The 16,147-nt window shown below is 41.7% G+C and overlaps 2 protein-coding genes and 1 long non-coding RNA gene across 3 annotated transcripts in view; 2 read left to right on the top strand and 1 right to left on the bottom strand.

The window, feature by feature from the left end:
• Positions 1 to 16,147, top strand: part of LOC110981791 (uncharacterized) — a 169,160-nt gene that overhangs the window by 138,165 nt on the left and 14,848 nt on the right. The window lies entirely within an intron of this gene.
• LOC110981798 (uncharacterized) lies at positions 8,370 to 11,269 on the bottom strand. The gene is made up of 7 exons (XM_022239716.2): positions 11,195 to 11,269; positions 11,016 to 11,077; positions 10,333 to 10,383; positions 10,032 to 10,163; positions 9,537 to 9,587; positions 9,318 to 9,362; positions 8,370 to 9,031 (listed from the first exon to the last, which is right to left on the bottom strand). Exons 1-7 carry the CDS (start codon positions 11,250 to 11,252, stop codon positions 9,005 to 9,007), a joined length of 426 nt encoding a protein of 141 aa, XP_022095408.2. The 5' UTR covers positions 11,253 to 11,269; the 3' UTR covers positions 8,370 to 9,004.
• On the top strand, positions 10,092 to 15,625 carry LOC147798647 (uncharacterized). Its single transcript, XR_015425853.1, has 2 exons — positions 10,092 to 11,940; positions 14,431 to 15,625. It is a non-coding gene; the product is annotated as an uncharacterized LOC147798647 (long non-coding RNA).

The following is a 16,147-nucleotide window of genomic DNA, read 5'->3' as shown; positions in this document are numbered from 1 at the left end:
CACACTGATTTTGACAGTGCATGCTACTTTAGCTGTGATTCTGCTATCATTTGGGAAGAATGATTGCAGGGTTTATTGAAATACTGTATTTTTCTCCCTAGTGTTATGTTGTTGTGTACACTCGGGGTTACCATTTCAGTGCAGTGCATTGGGTCACACCACTTGTAGATGAAACTGCATTTACATGTAACTGCAGTCCCACGAGAGTTGGGAGAGTTGAAATACTAATTATGCAATTAAATGTACATGCAAATATACTCCATCACACATACACATGTATGAGTTTATACTTAAAATTAAATAAATTAATTTAATTTAAATTAAAGTAAATTTTGTATATTTATTTAATGTCAATGACATGAATGGTTTTTCAGGGATATTTTAATAGGAGACATGATCAACAATAAATAAAACAGGATCAAGAGGTCTGTTTCATCATTTATTTCTAGGAGTTCTCTTACAGGAGGATGCACGTCCTCCCTGATACAGCTCCTTCCTCACGGGACGCTGCCACCTGGCATTGCCTCCAAGCTTACACTAACAAATAATTGTCTTATATTCCCTTGCAATTAATGATTAAGTGCGGGATAAATATTCTGTTACAGGAACCAGGAAATGGAAATATTTCATAAATTTTACTAAAAACCCTTGAAATTGCATCTTTGGGTTTCAATTGATCTCATTCTAAATTTTTCTTTTGCAATTTTAACCCATATTTTGATGCTTTGTTGGTTTTATGCTAATGCGTATTTGCATATTCCTGAATAGAACTATGATCCAAGGCACTGAATCTCAGCGTTGCACCAATTTGTGTGCAGAAAATTTCTAGATTTTTTAACCATTGCTATGGCAGATTACATTTTTTTGGGCAGTTTATTGCTGTGTAAGTATATGGCAATAATCCAGCAAAAATCCTTTTCACAGAAATGTTCCCAGATAGCATATTTGGGGCTCACAATTTGAACATGAAAACATGCAACCTGAACCATGTCTTCCTGGATTTACATCAAAGCAAAAGCGCCACTATTTATCCAGAAATGCTTGGTCAATTTTTATTGTTTGAAAAAGTGCACCGTTTAGTTCACGTAACTCAAAAAAGATGTCAAACAGTCTTCATACATGGAAAAAGAGTACAGAATTACACAAAAAGTGATTCTGAAAAAAATTCATTTCCTGGATCCTTTAAAGTAACACATACGCACAGTTGCTTGTTTGGCATGTAAGACTTAAAAATAATATCAAGAGCAGCATAAGCTGGTCTGTTATGCTTAAGCAGTCGATTAAAAGTAAATGTAAATCCATCACTGTCATGTTGGACAGACTTAATAACTGAAGAGTTAGGGTTCTTGACGCAGTTGACAAAGCAATCAACATTACCAGTTTTAAAGTGAGTTCTTTCGAAGGTAGCGCCTCAGGCGGTGGAGTAGCCTGCAAGAACTAAAGCTCCTGGTTTACATCCCAAATCTCAGTTTAACGAGATTTTGTTGGTCTCAAGTTAAAGACACCTCATAAGTCGTTTTACAAGCGGGTGAGCACCCACAGTTACACTGTCATTGTTGAACATAAGGCAGATACCACCAATTTGGCTGTGTTCAATGCGCTGTGAACAACTCCCATGTGAAAGTGTTAGGTGAGGAAGTCTAATACATGTACCATACCTGGCTTACACCTGGATGCAATGGATCCATTTGGATCTCAGAACGAAAGTGCAACCATCGTCCATTATAGGATCGTTACTGTTTCTGTGTACTTTCTCTCCACAGTGCCATGATGATGTTGGCTGTCGCTCCAGAAATGTTTTATTGTTAGAGCGATTGCCTGACACCCGGCAAGCCATCAGTCTGAGCTTTTTCCACAGTGGAAGTACGTGTAGTTGGGAAGACCCTGGAAATTGAAGCAGTGTGTCTTTCACTGGCAGTAGTATTGGATTGCTGACCAACCTATGCAATATCCGAGCAAACCATGGTTGTGTTGTCCACACTGGGGCTATTACGATGCCCGTCACTTGATCCAACACTACCTACTGAAGTGTCTTGCCTAAATGGAAGAAATGCATAAAAATGATATGAATGCCAATTTAATGTAAAAGCATCTACGTGGAAGGGCTCGGGATCAGGCCACCATAGACAAATTTAGTCTTGTGGCAAAAAGATTTATATCAGGTCTTCCCAACTTGTCTTTGATCAAAACAAAAACAGATCGATCTAATTGCCATGCAGTGCAATCATTAAACACTGTAGATTCATAATCAGCCTCAACATTCGGTGTTTCTGGTAAGGAGGTTGCTGTTACCCAGATTCTATATGCTTTGGCCAAAACCACATTGCTTTGGTAATTTCATGGCAAATGTTGGATTCGACACCACCCATGTGATTTATATACGTTACCGCCGTACTATTGTCAATTAACATTTGTACATATTGAACTGTTTTCTGGCAGTTGATGCTTTTAATGCAAAGAGAGCTGCTCTCCTTCTCATGCAATAATATGTAGATTAGCTTCTGCAGCTGTTCATCTGGCCCCCCTCACTTCAGGGTTCCACAACTGCCTCCCAGCCGAGGTTTGAGGCATCTGAGGACATGGTCATGTCTGCATTTCCTTTTGATATGTCTCATTTTTGCCGAGGACGATTTTCAATCCACCAGCTTACATCAGCTTTCATATCTGGAGTAACTTCCGTGGATGCATCGTGGTCACCCTTGTGAGTGCTCAAAGCCTCCGCTTTTACCATTTGTTGTGACTTGCAATACAAAGGCCCATGCTCTGTGGCAGGCAAAGTTGAAATTGTGAGGTCAATGACCTTAGCTACTGATCTCATTTGCATTACATCTGCACGCAACACTCTTATGTGAGGAGCATGTTGAGAATCAAACTTCTACCTACCTCTATGCAGATACTGATTGGGACACACGTGGAGTGACAGTGTGTACGTGTGGAGGATTCTGTCAAACTAATAAAAGTCTCTGTTGATTGGAGAAATCTTTAAAATCAAGGTGGCAATAGCACAGACGCTTGTCCTTTTTGAGCAAAAACTGATATGTATACTCTCAATAATCAGTTCTCCAAAACCCAAAGGCATTTCACTTGGAAAGAACTGCTCATTTGACTCTTTCAAAGTGTAAGAATGACAATGTTGCACCAGTGCACAGTAAGTTGAAGGACAACTTCCCATCTTCAGTGCTTTTAGAAAGACATGTACCTTGCTTGCTTGGGCACCACACAGCAGAGGAGAGTTCCATTCACTGGCTCAGGTGTGTGTTGATGGAGAGGCTTTCACACCAGTGACATCAAACAGGACTTGCTGAATTTAAATTCTTCTGTCCCTAAAAGAAATGCCTTTCAAAATTCCCGTAGAAAATTTTCAGAGGCAATGGGTTGTTGTGAAAATAACCCTTCCAATGAAGGTTCCCCATAACTGAAGGGTCCAAAGTTCTGGGTAGTAGGGACCCAAGTGGGGACTTCTCAGAGAGCTTGTTAATATTGAATTGCCATTAGCCACTGCAATTCTACAGTGCTCTAGCGTGGGCTGTGGCTCAAGTGACATGAAGTCTCTACCAGGTGCAAAGCCAGCCACACTGGGGAGGAGGGAGGTCGCAAAGAGTCTCAGTTGAGCTCTTGCTAAATGGCCTGGACCCTTTTAGGTTGGTGATTGGTACATTTAATAGTTGGACATATCATTCACGTTGACGGTTCCATCAGGAACCATCTCTCATTGGTCAGCCCTTGTTCAATGGTCTCCCTCCACGAGGCATTGTAATTCAGCAAGGAGATGTTTAAAGGGCAGATCCTAATGTGTGTAGAGACCAAAATCTATGATTCTAATCTACACATACACAGTGTCCCCCTCCCCCGCCCAAAAGGGTGTAAGCCAACACCGTCCATTTTAAACTTACAATGTCATTTAGCAGTATTTATAGCTTATATGATGTAAAAGGACCATCTTAGCGTGGTGATGCATTTCATTTTATTTTCTTCTGGAGATCCAAGTATGTGTACCTGCCCCAGTAAACACAAACAATCAAAAATGAGTTTGTGCCACTTTTTCCAGAATGTTTTCTCTCAGCATGTTTCTGTGCATTTTAGCACCGTCAGCTTCGTGGAAATCAAATTCCAACTTTTGCCACTTGTTTTTTAGTTTTACCAGGAAGTATGTTTGCTGGGGCTTATCTCTGGATTGCCACAAGCAATAAGATTTAAAAAAAAAAAAGCATCATCAAGCTATCTAAAGAGCGTCCTTTGTAAACCAATGAAAGTTCTCAATACTGTCCTTTGATATTCTTTGTTTAAAATAAGCCATATTTACTTAACCAGGGAAGGGGGGGAATTGATGCGGATGAGGGTGGTAGAAAACATGTGTTTAGAGTGCCATGCATGTAACTTGCCTTCTGCCATGAAGAATATTCAGTTCATTCCAATTCCGTTGATTCAGTATATGCAAAGTGTTTATTTATAACAACCTTTGCTGCTGTAATATTTCAAAGTGAAAACCATTGTAAGGCACAACAAATAGCACAGAAAGAACCATTAAATAGAAAGGAAAGAAACTTTTAAAAAGTAAATCATTAGTGAAGGGAAGAAAGTGAAACAAAAAAATCAAAATTGGAAGATAAAAGGTTAGCAGTCTAACCTTTATAGAGTAGTTATTTACATTTTAGCTCCACAAACTTGCAGGAAATTACAAGATGATGAAAAACATACTTTTTATTTTCTTCATTTTACTGTGAATCCAGCAATGTTGACCCTCAGTCACATTTCTTGCATTCAGGACTGTAAAGAGAAAATCTTGAAACTGGGTACATAGAGCTTGTTCTTCAATTTCTTAAAAATTTTCAAGGACTTGTGTAAACAGCCGGAGATGGTTTCAAAATTCATGGTAGGTTAATCTACATGTAGGTGTACTGTCTGCGTAAATCCTCCTGTTGGACAGCAAAGCCCAGGGGGTCACTCTGCTGGAATTGACTAGCACTACTTCACACCTAACAGGATAGTTGTGCTTACTACTTCAGTGTGATTTCTTGGCATGAATGCATTTAATTTTGGAAGTGCCCTTAGGTTTGTATTGTTACTGATTTAAGCAGCTTTTTCCTCTGGAGTCTGCTTTTGATAAAATTCTGCCTCCCTGGCAAAAGAATGTTCTGGCTACTGCATGTGTTGATCATTTTGCCTTCACAGGCTGTAGCTGTTCAGGATGGGAGTCACATGCTGCTCCTGTTGCTGTTGATTACTGGCCAACAGCTCATGAAGTTACAGGTTTCTCTGAAGATCTGCATTGCCGCCATCCAGTGACACGTTGAACTCTGACTGCTCCAGATGGTAGTCACGTGCTGCTCCTGAGCTTATTGCTGTTGACATGGGAGTGTTGCCTTAACTGTTGACAATGAGGACTCTGACTGCTCCAGATGGAAGTCACATGCTGGTGCTGAGCCTGTTGCTGTTGGCTGCAGTACTGCAGTAGTTTTTGCTTAGTCTGGGGAGTACTGCCATCAACTGCTGACACAGGACTCTGACAGCTTCAGTTGATGGCCATGTGCTGCTCTAAAGTGTGTAGCTGCTGATCACTGACAGCAAATGAAGCTACAGGTTCCTGTGTTGAATGTATTGCCAACCAGTGAGACAAGGCATTCTAGTTACTCCAGATGATAGTTACATGTACATGCTGCTGCTGAGCTTGTTGCTGTTGGCTGCAGCCCATAGAGTTTCAGCTTGGTCTTGGGAGTACTGCCATCAACTGGTGACACAGGGGGATTGACTGCTCCAAATGGTAGTCACATGCTGCTCCTGAGTTTTTGTTGCTGTTGGCTGCAGCCCATAGAGTTTCAGCTTGGTCTTGGGAGTACTGCCATCAACTGGTGACACAGGGGGATTGACTGCTCCAAATGGTAGTCACATGCTGCTCCTGAGTTTTTGTTGCTGTTGGCTGCAGCCCATAGAGTTTCAGCTTGGTCTTGGGAGTACTGCCATCAACTGGTGACACAGGGGGATTGACTGCTCCAAATGGTAGTCACATGCTGCTCCTGAGTTTTTGTTGCTGTTGGCTGCAGCCCATAGAGTTTCAGCTTGGTCTTGGGAGTACTGCCATCAACTGGTGACACAGGGGGATTGACTGCTCCAAATGGTAGTCACATGCTGCTCCTGAGTTTTGTTGCTGTTGGCTGCAGCCCATAGAGTTTCAGCTTGGTCTTGGGAGTACTGCCATCAACTGGTGACACAGGGGGATTGACTGCTCCAAATGGTAGTCACATGCTGCTCCTGAGTTTTGTTGCTGTTGGCTGCAGCCCATAGAGTTTCAGCTTGGTCTTGGGAGTACTGCCATCAACTGGTGACACAGGAGGATTGACTGCTCCAAATGGTAGTCACATGCTGCTCCTGAGTTTTTGTTGCTGTTGGCTGCAGCCCATAGAGTTTCAGCTTGGTCTTGGGAGTACTGCCATCAACTGGTGACACAGGGGGATTGACTGCTCCAAATGGTGGTCACATGCTGCTCCTGAGTTTTTGTTGCTGTTGGCTGCAGCCCATAGAGCTTCAGCTTGGTCTTGGGAGTACTGCCATCAACTGGTGACACAGGGGGATTGACTGCTCCAAATGGTGGTCACATGCTGCTCCTGAGTGTGTAGCTGGTGATCACTGACATACAGCACGTGCAGTAATAAGCTCCTCTGGTGAAATATGTTGTAGCCAACCACTGACACGAGGCATGCCAACTGCTGCAGATGGTGGTCACATGCTACTTCTGAGCCTGCTGCTGTTGACAGAATGCATGTGGAGGTTCAGCTAATATTAGCTTGAAGATTGCTGCTGTCAGTTGGTGACGAGGGGTTTTGACTGCTCAAGATAGTGGTCACATGTTGCTCTCAGGCTGTTGCTGTTGACTAACACAATGGGAAGTTCCTCAGGAGACATGTGTTACTGCCAACTGTGACATGACGGGTTATGATTGCACCAGATGGTACCCACGTTCTTCTCCCTGGCTTCCTGTTGTTGGGGGTTAGCAGTGGCTTAACTAGGATATTAAGAGTGGGGGAGGGGGCACAAGGGAGCACCGGCAACTTGTGGGGGGGGCACAAGCTTTCAGTGGTATGGTTTATTTGAGGGCAAGTTTTCGTTGGCCTTGTTCAATATCCATTCATCCATTTTTTTTCTGGTGGGGGAGGGGGCACATGGGATTCAGGCTAATCTAGGCAGTCTTGCCTCCAGCTGATGACTCCATAGGCGATTCAACTGCTCGAGGTAGCGTCATCCTCTTGCTCCTGATCCTGTTGCAGTGCGGTAATGAAACATGGTGGTTCAGGTTGTTGCAGAGCGTGTAGCTGTCAACTGGTGACATGTGGCCCAAAGCTTCTCCACGTTGTGCTCACCAGTTGACTGGTAAAACATGGGAGGAGGTGTTATATGAAAGTTTGCTGGCTTACTGCCAAGAAGTGTAATGCTGTTGACATGTGATCAAGAGTTCAAGGTGTTTTGTATTGACAGATAAGGAATGCATACAAACATGCCCCTTAAGTCCTTTGGACAGCAAACTGGCCTAGGATAGCTTTGCTTATTACACTGTTAGCATGCTAACATACTATTGGTTTCATTTTCAGACTTGCTGATTGTTAATCTTGAGAAGCACACTTAGTATGTGCTTTATGGGCCTTGCATTTTACAATGAAGCCTTCCGGTGTTTGAAGTTCAATTATTCAAGGTCACACGAGGATGATCTTGAAGCAACGATAGTCGCAAGTGGAGTGCTTTTACATTGATTTAGTTTATCTCTATAGTCGGTCTTCTCTTTCAGTTAGATGCTCACATCTTTTAATTGCCCAAGTCCCAGTCCCGAAAACACTTTGGGGACCTGTGTTGTTGTGGTGTGTAGTATCTTAGCAGTCGGACTACAAAAATTGTGACCCTGTGTATTTTGCTGTGCCATAACTGTTGCAAAGACTTCACTGACTTGCAGAGAATGTCTTCACTCATGTATGAGACATCCTAGGCTAGGTTGGATGCAATCCTACCACCCACAAGTGGTCTTCTTTTCCTTGTTGATACCGAAGTGACTTTAAACCCTATCAGCATGGCCCTTGGTGATTTGGGTTGTGAGTCATGGTCATGTTATTTACTGATGGATGGAGTTTACTCTCTAGCCTTCACTTTATCTGCCCCAGTTACTGTGATGTGCTTCGGCCTAACTACCTCATTCCATCCTCTATAGCATTATTGTTGCTTTCTTTCAGTTTTGCGGTACTTTAGTGGAGCTACTTTCAATGGGATCCAGTGCTGCTCACTACCATGAAGTATTTGAATGTATGTGGTTTGAAATCATCATAAGGCACGGGTGTTTCCTTTGAACATAGCATGGTCCCATCTCTGCTGAGGATGCAGTGTTGTTGGACCTGTGATACTTTGGGCTTGGGGGTAAATGGAAGTGGGAACTTCCAACCCCAAAGGCTTGATTCAACTCTCTTCCAAAGCAAACAGGGCATTATTGCTTGAGCTATCCATATTTTTTTTTAAACTAACAACAAACATACCATTTGTGTGTTGTAGTTTTAATGAGATGATGTCATACCCCTGTTTGGGGGAATACAGCTCGGTGCAACTGCTTGTCAGACCCCTGTTTGGGGGAATACAGCTTTGTGCAGCTGCTTGTCATACCCCTGTTTGGGGGAATACAGCTTGGTGCAGCTGCTTCGGGAGCACAAGGCTAATGTGCTCGGTAATCATCTTTGCCCTCAGATGAAGCACCCATTTATATTCATGAATGGAGCTGGAGGGGATTACATGTTGGGGTAAAGTGACTTGCCCATGGCCACAACGTGTAACCAGTGTTGGATTTGAACCCCTGACCCTATGATCGGGAGTTACAAACCCTAGGTCACACGTGCCCCCTCGTATACGCTCGCATTGCCTCTCGACTGGAGGCTGGGCGACTGGGTGCTCCTCCGTCCTTGTTGGTACTGCTTGTAGTTTTCTGGTTTATTGGCCAAAAAATACTTACCCACGTATTCACGACATCTTCACTCTGTCATGGTCCAGGTGAGTTGCAGACGACCTTTGGAATAAAAAAAAGTTTTAACTTATAAGGGAAGCTGATCTTTATTTCATATGCTTCCTCTATGCAACCTTTGAGGTTAAATCGAAAGATTTGCCCCTTTCACAGAAAAAGTAATGCCCAGACTCAACCTTCAGTTCCAAAGTTCATTTGCAATAGTGAACACAGGACGGATTTCCCCTATAACCTCCTGGTCATTAAGGTGTGGCAAAAATGTAAGAACAAATACAAGATTGCCTTCTGAGGACAATGCAGAGTTGTAGTATAGAGTACTTGACAGTCCTACCAGAAGCATTTTCTTGAACTTCTCACTCGGGTCATGCTCTGTAATCTGTGTAAAAGAGAAAGGGGGAGGGGTAGTTAATGAATTATGATAATAATTATGCATTGAATTTGTGATGTGTATATGAAAAAAAAATCAGTTACACGTTACCTCAAAATTGTGATGAAAAGCAAATTGGAAACAGTCTGAACAAACTGAAACCTATAACAAAGGATACTTTACCAAGACGTCCTTGATCTCCTCAATGAGTATATTCTCATTATCTTCTGTGCACTGCGTACAAGAAAATTGAAGATAGATTACAGCATACATGTTTGCTGCATTTTCAGTTTGTGTTGTGCATTCTTGAGGGCTTCGCGAGGGCATTCACTGATTTTCATTGTGCAGAATTGTGTCAATCTCACATCAGGAACCAAACAACATGTACATGAAACTGTAATTTTTCCACTTTAATTTTTCCACAGCACTTTTCCCCTGAATTATTCAGAAACACCAGATTCATAATCCAACAAGCCCAAAGATGCTGGCGCAAATGAGTTGAATCAAACAACTTCATCAAGAAGAAAAGAAACAAACAAAATTTAAATAAACAAAAACTATGTCCCAATAAAAGATCTAATTGTACACATGAGACATTTTCCCCATCAAATTGTCAGGTATACTCCATGGAACAGCATCACACACTGTTGTAAGAGCAAATTCAAGGTGTCCATGTACCTGCACTTGAATATCTGGAGGAGGATCCACAGCCTCATGTGGGTTGAGGTAAGGAGTATTTGACACTTCTCCATTTTGGACCATTTTCTGAAGGATTTTCCTCAGTCTCTCATGGGGATCACTTTCTGTGGTCTGTGTATAGGAGAAGGGGAGATGAATGGTAAAATGATAAGGTGCTGATCTATACTAGTATTTCAAAAATAGGTGCACATTGTCTCCAACTGCTGACAAACAATACCCTGAAACAATAAAAAACAATAACTCTTTGTTAGTTATAACAAAGGCTTTCTGACAGTTTTACCAAGATTTCCTTGATCTCCTCAACTGGCGGGTTGACGTTATCTTCTGTGCACTGTGTGAAAGAAGAGCAGATGTTAATATTCTTGTGGAGTACATTTTTAATTGTTGAGTTGCGTCATTGAGGACAGGTATAGCAAGATTATGTGCAGAAAAATGTGAAAACGCCTAGTGGGCAACATGGACATGTATCTTACTGGGTTCTGATAAGCATCCAAGTCAATGTTGCTAGTTACCTGCTACTGAGGCACTGTGGGATAGCCTGAAAGATACTGTTCTTTGGGTATAAGAAGGTTACATTTATTTGTCATAACTACCGGTATGTCTCAAATACAAGTCAGTTCGACTCCTTACAAGGACTGTTGAAATTATCTAAAAATACATGTACTAACAAAGTCCACCACACAACAAAATTGGCTTTGCATGTACATATTCATATACACAGCATGGATGTTGCGTGGTGAGCAGTGGTGTTTGCCCCCTCCCCTTGGAAAAAACAGGGGCAGAGAAAGGGAAACGAGAAAAACTTGGTTGAAAGTGCTTCCGACTGTTCAATTGTTAATCTGTTTGCCAGGGATGAGTGCTAATTTGCCTCCCCTTCTCTTCTCTCCCCCCCCCAAAAAAAAAGCCCTCCTGCCCCCTTGAAGAAAACCCTGGTGACAACCATTGTACTCAGTATACCGGTACCTGCACAGTTGGTCTCCTGCTCTCACTGTCTCCAGTCAGACGGCAGTCAAAGTTTGCCATTGCTGTGGAAAAATTCCAGAAAAAAACAACACTTGTTTGAATTTTGTCAGTGTTTACGCTTTATGTGGCTCAACCAAGGTCAAGTTTTGTGAATTGCTTGTGAATAATGAAGAATGTACCATCTGAGCTCCTGCACAGTGAAGTATATTCCAAGAGTTTCCAAACATTAATGTACATGTAAACACCAAGAGAGTGCCCAGACAGATTGAAAGACCTTAAATACAGGTACTGTGTAGGAACCGAATTTCCCGCCGTCGTCCAGTCATGTGACGTCATGGTTCAACAGGAATCTAAGTCTGGTGTTACAAATACATGTAGATGTGTGTGTGACCGAAATAGAATACAACATAACTGTCACCGCAACAGCTGTACTAACTGCAGCAAGTCTTTGTCTTTATTTTCTGGAGTTTTGAATAGTAAATTTAAAATATGTAATACCTTTCTAGTGTATTTCATTTTCAGCTTGAGTGAAAGAGCCTTTATGTACAAGGGTGCACTGAACTAATTCAAGCTCCATTGAAAATAGTGTAAAATCAACCAAGTTTGGAGCCCCATGGCAGGCAACTGAAGTCCCTGAGGCCTCTCAAACAAAAATCTCTGGGGGTACTTTTTCTGCGCCTCGGCCTGGCGGAGAATTTTCCTTGAATTGGGACACTGCACCCACAAACTGCTTTTCCCATTGAGAATGACATAAAGACTGTGTTGTTTACTGCATTTCCGGGCCTGTACTGTTAATCGTATATGTGCCACATTGGTATGCTTGCAAGTGTTCAAGTGAGCCCCGAGGCAGCCACAATGATTATAAAAGATTCCAATGCTTTTCTATGTGTATAGTGTATAAGTACACTACACAGTGTAATTCGGGGTAAGTGGAACATGAAGCTAGAAAAAGGTGTTTGAATAGCTCCATGAGTGGAACGACGGCAAAGAAACAGATTGGGTATTAAAGTGGGACAACATGTTTTTTTTAGATCTCCCAGGAGTACTGTACTTATTGGAGGAGAAATTTTCTACAAATATTGCTGGGGAATAAAGCGGTGTCCAAATGTTGCGTGCATTTGGGGCAATTGTTTGGTGTAGAAATCTCTGACGATTGCAACCATCCTTTATGGGGTCAACATTTGATGCATTTCTTAGTAAAAACCAATATTTGACAAACTGACATACACATGTACCTTCTTTGTTCTAACTTTGGATCCCCATCTGTGAGGAGTAAAACATGACTGTTCGAAGAAACTACTTGTCTCTGTGATAAGAATTCACCATTTAAATTGGAACTTTTCAATGTTTTACATCATTTTGTGTGTGTCCTATTCACCCCAGATGGCTGTCCCACTGACCCCAAATGTCTGGGATAGGTGGACCAAACAATGGGATAATGGTTTATACCTCCATGTCACTCTTGGTGTGAAAATGAATGCAATACGTAATAACCTGAAATGTATGTACAAAATATGTAGACTTATTGAAGCAAACTTCATTTTATCAAACACTTTTACCATCTATTATAATTGTTACATTTTTTGCTTAACCCTGTGGTTATGGCATTGTAAAGGAGACATATTTCCAACTGGAAAGAATGTCATGGTTCATAGAATAATGGAATGATGGACTTGATTTATAATTGAAAAGCTCTACTCTCAAGGCATCCTCCCTCCCCCGTTTTGATTCTACTATGGTCCTTATATCTGAAAAAAAATGATATAACTTTTTTTTCTAAAGTAACCTTTTAAGGCCTCTCTGGAGGATTAGGCTACATTTTGACATTCCTTACACACTTTGGGAAAAACTAGTAATAGAATAGAAAAAATGTTGCCTTTCTCTCTTTGAGGGGCTTCATTTTGGGGGCTATGACCCTAACCCCTGGATCCACCCTTCTGTTCATAAACATGTAGATCAAAGATGTTTCGGATTAAACAATGTTTCGGAGTAAAAAAAAAAGGAAAACTATATGCATAGGGAATCTAGAGCAATGGACCTACTGATAGAACAATGGTTGTTACATTTCTTAGTTCACCAATCTTGAGCTGATGCATCTTTGAGTGGCAAATGTTAATTGATCGTATATGCAGCTTTTATTCTTTTCATGTAACCTCCATCAGGAGTGAATGAATGCTTTGTACTACTGACTGATCTAAAATCAGAGAGACGGAGGGTGAATATGACAACTGTGTCTAGAATGTATCTTTGCATAGGTGAAGGAAACAAAACTGTACATACAGGAAAACGTCCTTTGCATACTGAAACCGACATGTCTGTCAAATCAACCCTGCCCTGCAGTGAAGTCAGCAGTTGACTATAAATCCAGGTGATTCCATCCTTGTTCAAATGGATTTTGAAAATGCTGGAGTCGCTGGGTTGTTCAGCTTGAGCTCTGATTCAGAATCCGCACAATGACTTGTATGTGCCTTGGCTGCATAGTATCCCTGATAGGATGTGTAGCTTGGTAGCACTGGCTATCCAGTTTGATAAACAAAATGGACTGTCAACAGGTATTTTCACCACACAGAGGACACAATGTCCCAGAAAGGCCAAAGCTAAGGCTACATGTATGGACATGTCCTGTTTGCCCTCTGCCCTCTTCCTCTAAAAGAGTACTTGCTACTTTCACTTCTTGATATCACCAACAACTTGTCATCTTCAGTAAAGAGGTCCATTTAGCTCACGGAGTAAGTGTTTGATCCAACCCAGCCTTGCCATTAAGAGTTCATAGGTCATAAACTCTGATGTGTAAACAGGGTCAACCATTTTGTGTTTTATATACGGGCGATAAAATGATTTATACAGGGCAAACAAGATCCAGTCAAGTAATGGGGAGGGGTAGCCATACAAGGGGCCAGGTCCCAAGGGGAGTGAAGCATGGGGGCTTGGGACACAGCCAGTCAAAGGATAGTGAAACATGCACCACATATACCAGGTGAACCAGTAGGTGAACCAGTAGGGTCTGCAAAGGGCATTGAGGGTGGTCAAGGTGGGGATAGGTAGAGGCCAGGCGGTTGGATCTTTTGCCACAGCTTATCAAGTACATGTTGTAAAGTACACCTTGGGGAAGCTGAAGGCTGTCGCTGTGGAGAGTGATGAAGTTCATCTGTGACAGGACAAGGAGAATTGGTGAGGTCATGTCCACTCTCCACAGCTTGTGCATTTCAGTAGGAAGACTGATCCTAGATGCAACTTCATCACCCTTTCCAAAGCCATAATTAAGGCACTACTACACAATGTGATAATAATAATAATAACACATTTCTTATATAGCGCATCACATAGCACATCTCGATGCGCTTCACAGTAATATTATGAAATAAAGCAAGGTGAGTTTTAAGTAGTGACTTAAATTCGTTTTCATTTTTGACAGTTCTGATATGGTGTGGGAGAGAGTTCCACAGCGATGGTGATGCATACTTGAATGAACGATATCCATAAGTCTTATTGCGAGTGACAGGTGTACTGAGCAGCAATGTTGAACTAGAACGGAGGGTGCGTTGTGGCTCGTATACTTGAATAAGTTCACGGAGGTATGCTGGTGCTGAACCATGGATGCATTTGTGAGTGAGGAGTAGAATCTTGAAAACGATTCGCTCATTGATAGGTAGCCAGTGAAGGCTGCGAATAATAGGAGTTATACGTTGCCTAGATGATGAACGGGTAACAAGTCTGGCGGCTGAATTCTGAATGCGATTAATGGCTCTGCTCCCTATAGGACTCCCTGCCCTTGAGTTGACTGATTGTTTGACCCTGGAGGAAGGCAGACAGCACTGTGCAAGGCCGGCTTTCCCTTATGATTGATATTTAACCATTAAAGTACTCTCTTGTGACTTTACCCAGTAAAAGGTAAATTCTCTAAAATAATGCCTTTGTGGTGACCTCACAACAAGGGATCATATTTTAGGATCTGATGAAGAGGTCCATCTGTGGTATTGTGCAATGTGTTTACAGTAGAGAAATGCCACACTAAGTCTACCGATCCTATCCTAGCTGACCATTTCCCATGCAATTAACCATCTTTTCAAAAGTGTGCCTGACTATAAATTATGTTGCAATTGTGGGTTCTCAAATGTACATGTACATCACACATAGTGCCATCATTTCCCAGGATTAAACTATTCATTTAAGGGGTTAGTTAAATAAACCACAACAAAGGAGATTTTATTCCATTTTTACATCCCTCATCATGTTATTGGCATACTAATGGTATTTCAAACACTTAACGATTTATCAACAGAGGTTTCATGGAACCTTTAATCTGCATACGTTTTTCTGCCCTATTTAACCTGATTTTTCAGTTTTGTTATGCCATTTCATGGTTATTTTGTTGCCTGTTTGTGAATGTTCATATTTTTTGAGAAACGTGCAGTGTCATCCAAGCCAGAAAGTATTGTGTTATTTTTGCACTGAATTTTGCCAGAGTTATGGCTGTTTTGCTCTTGTAAAGTTTGTTTACTTATTTATATGGTTCAATGAAACTAAACAAAGTGAAATCATTCCTTAGCAGTGCAACTGTGAAGTCCTAACTCAAATCCAAAGGTTTGTTACAGTCATTTGAAATTCAAGATCACACTCCGTGTCAGTTCTTGTGCATTGAACACGTCAATGGAAAGACGTTGTTGGCTGACCTGTCTCAGCAAAATGGACTTTGCGCAAGAACTACATGTCGGATTTTCCAAAAATGGGTATCAAAATGATCGGAACGCATTACTTTGTAGGTTCAGTGTATGAATAAAATGCACTTTGATGATGTCGAAGAAACTGTTAGGGGGGAGGGCGTGTGCATAGAGTACTCCCCAGAACTGTGGGGTCTGACATCCGCTTCTCTCCGTCAGACCCCATGGGGGTTACACAGAGAACTTTCTTTGTGAGACTCATGTTGAAACTAAAAGTTCCTGATTCCAATGTAAAGCTAAGAATTAAAAATTAAACATATGAAGCAGTTGGCCAAGGATGATTCAATTTCTGTGCATCATGACGCAGTTGGCATTACAGAGTTTCACAGTGTGCTGAACTATTTTTTAAGTATCTCAAATGGTTTGCTGTATCTCTTCCACGCAGTGAATACATGTATGTAGGTGTCAGTC

The sequence above is a fragment of the Acanthaster planci genome, linkage group LG07 (assembly GCF_054643075.1).
Source record: "Acanthaster planci isolate LZ-2023a linkage group LG07, COTS_SCS, whole genome shotgun sequence".
NCBI lineage: Eukaryota > Metazoa > Echinodermata > Asteroidea > Valvatida > Acanthasteridae > Acanthaster > Acanthaster planci.
The sequence above is the reverse complement of the archived record's forward strand: the minus strand, read 5'-3'. Positions and strand labels throughout refer to the sequence as shown.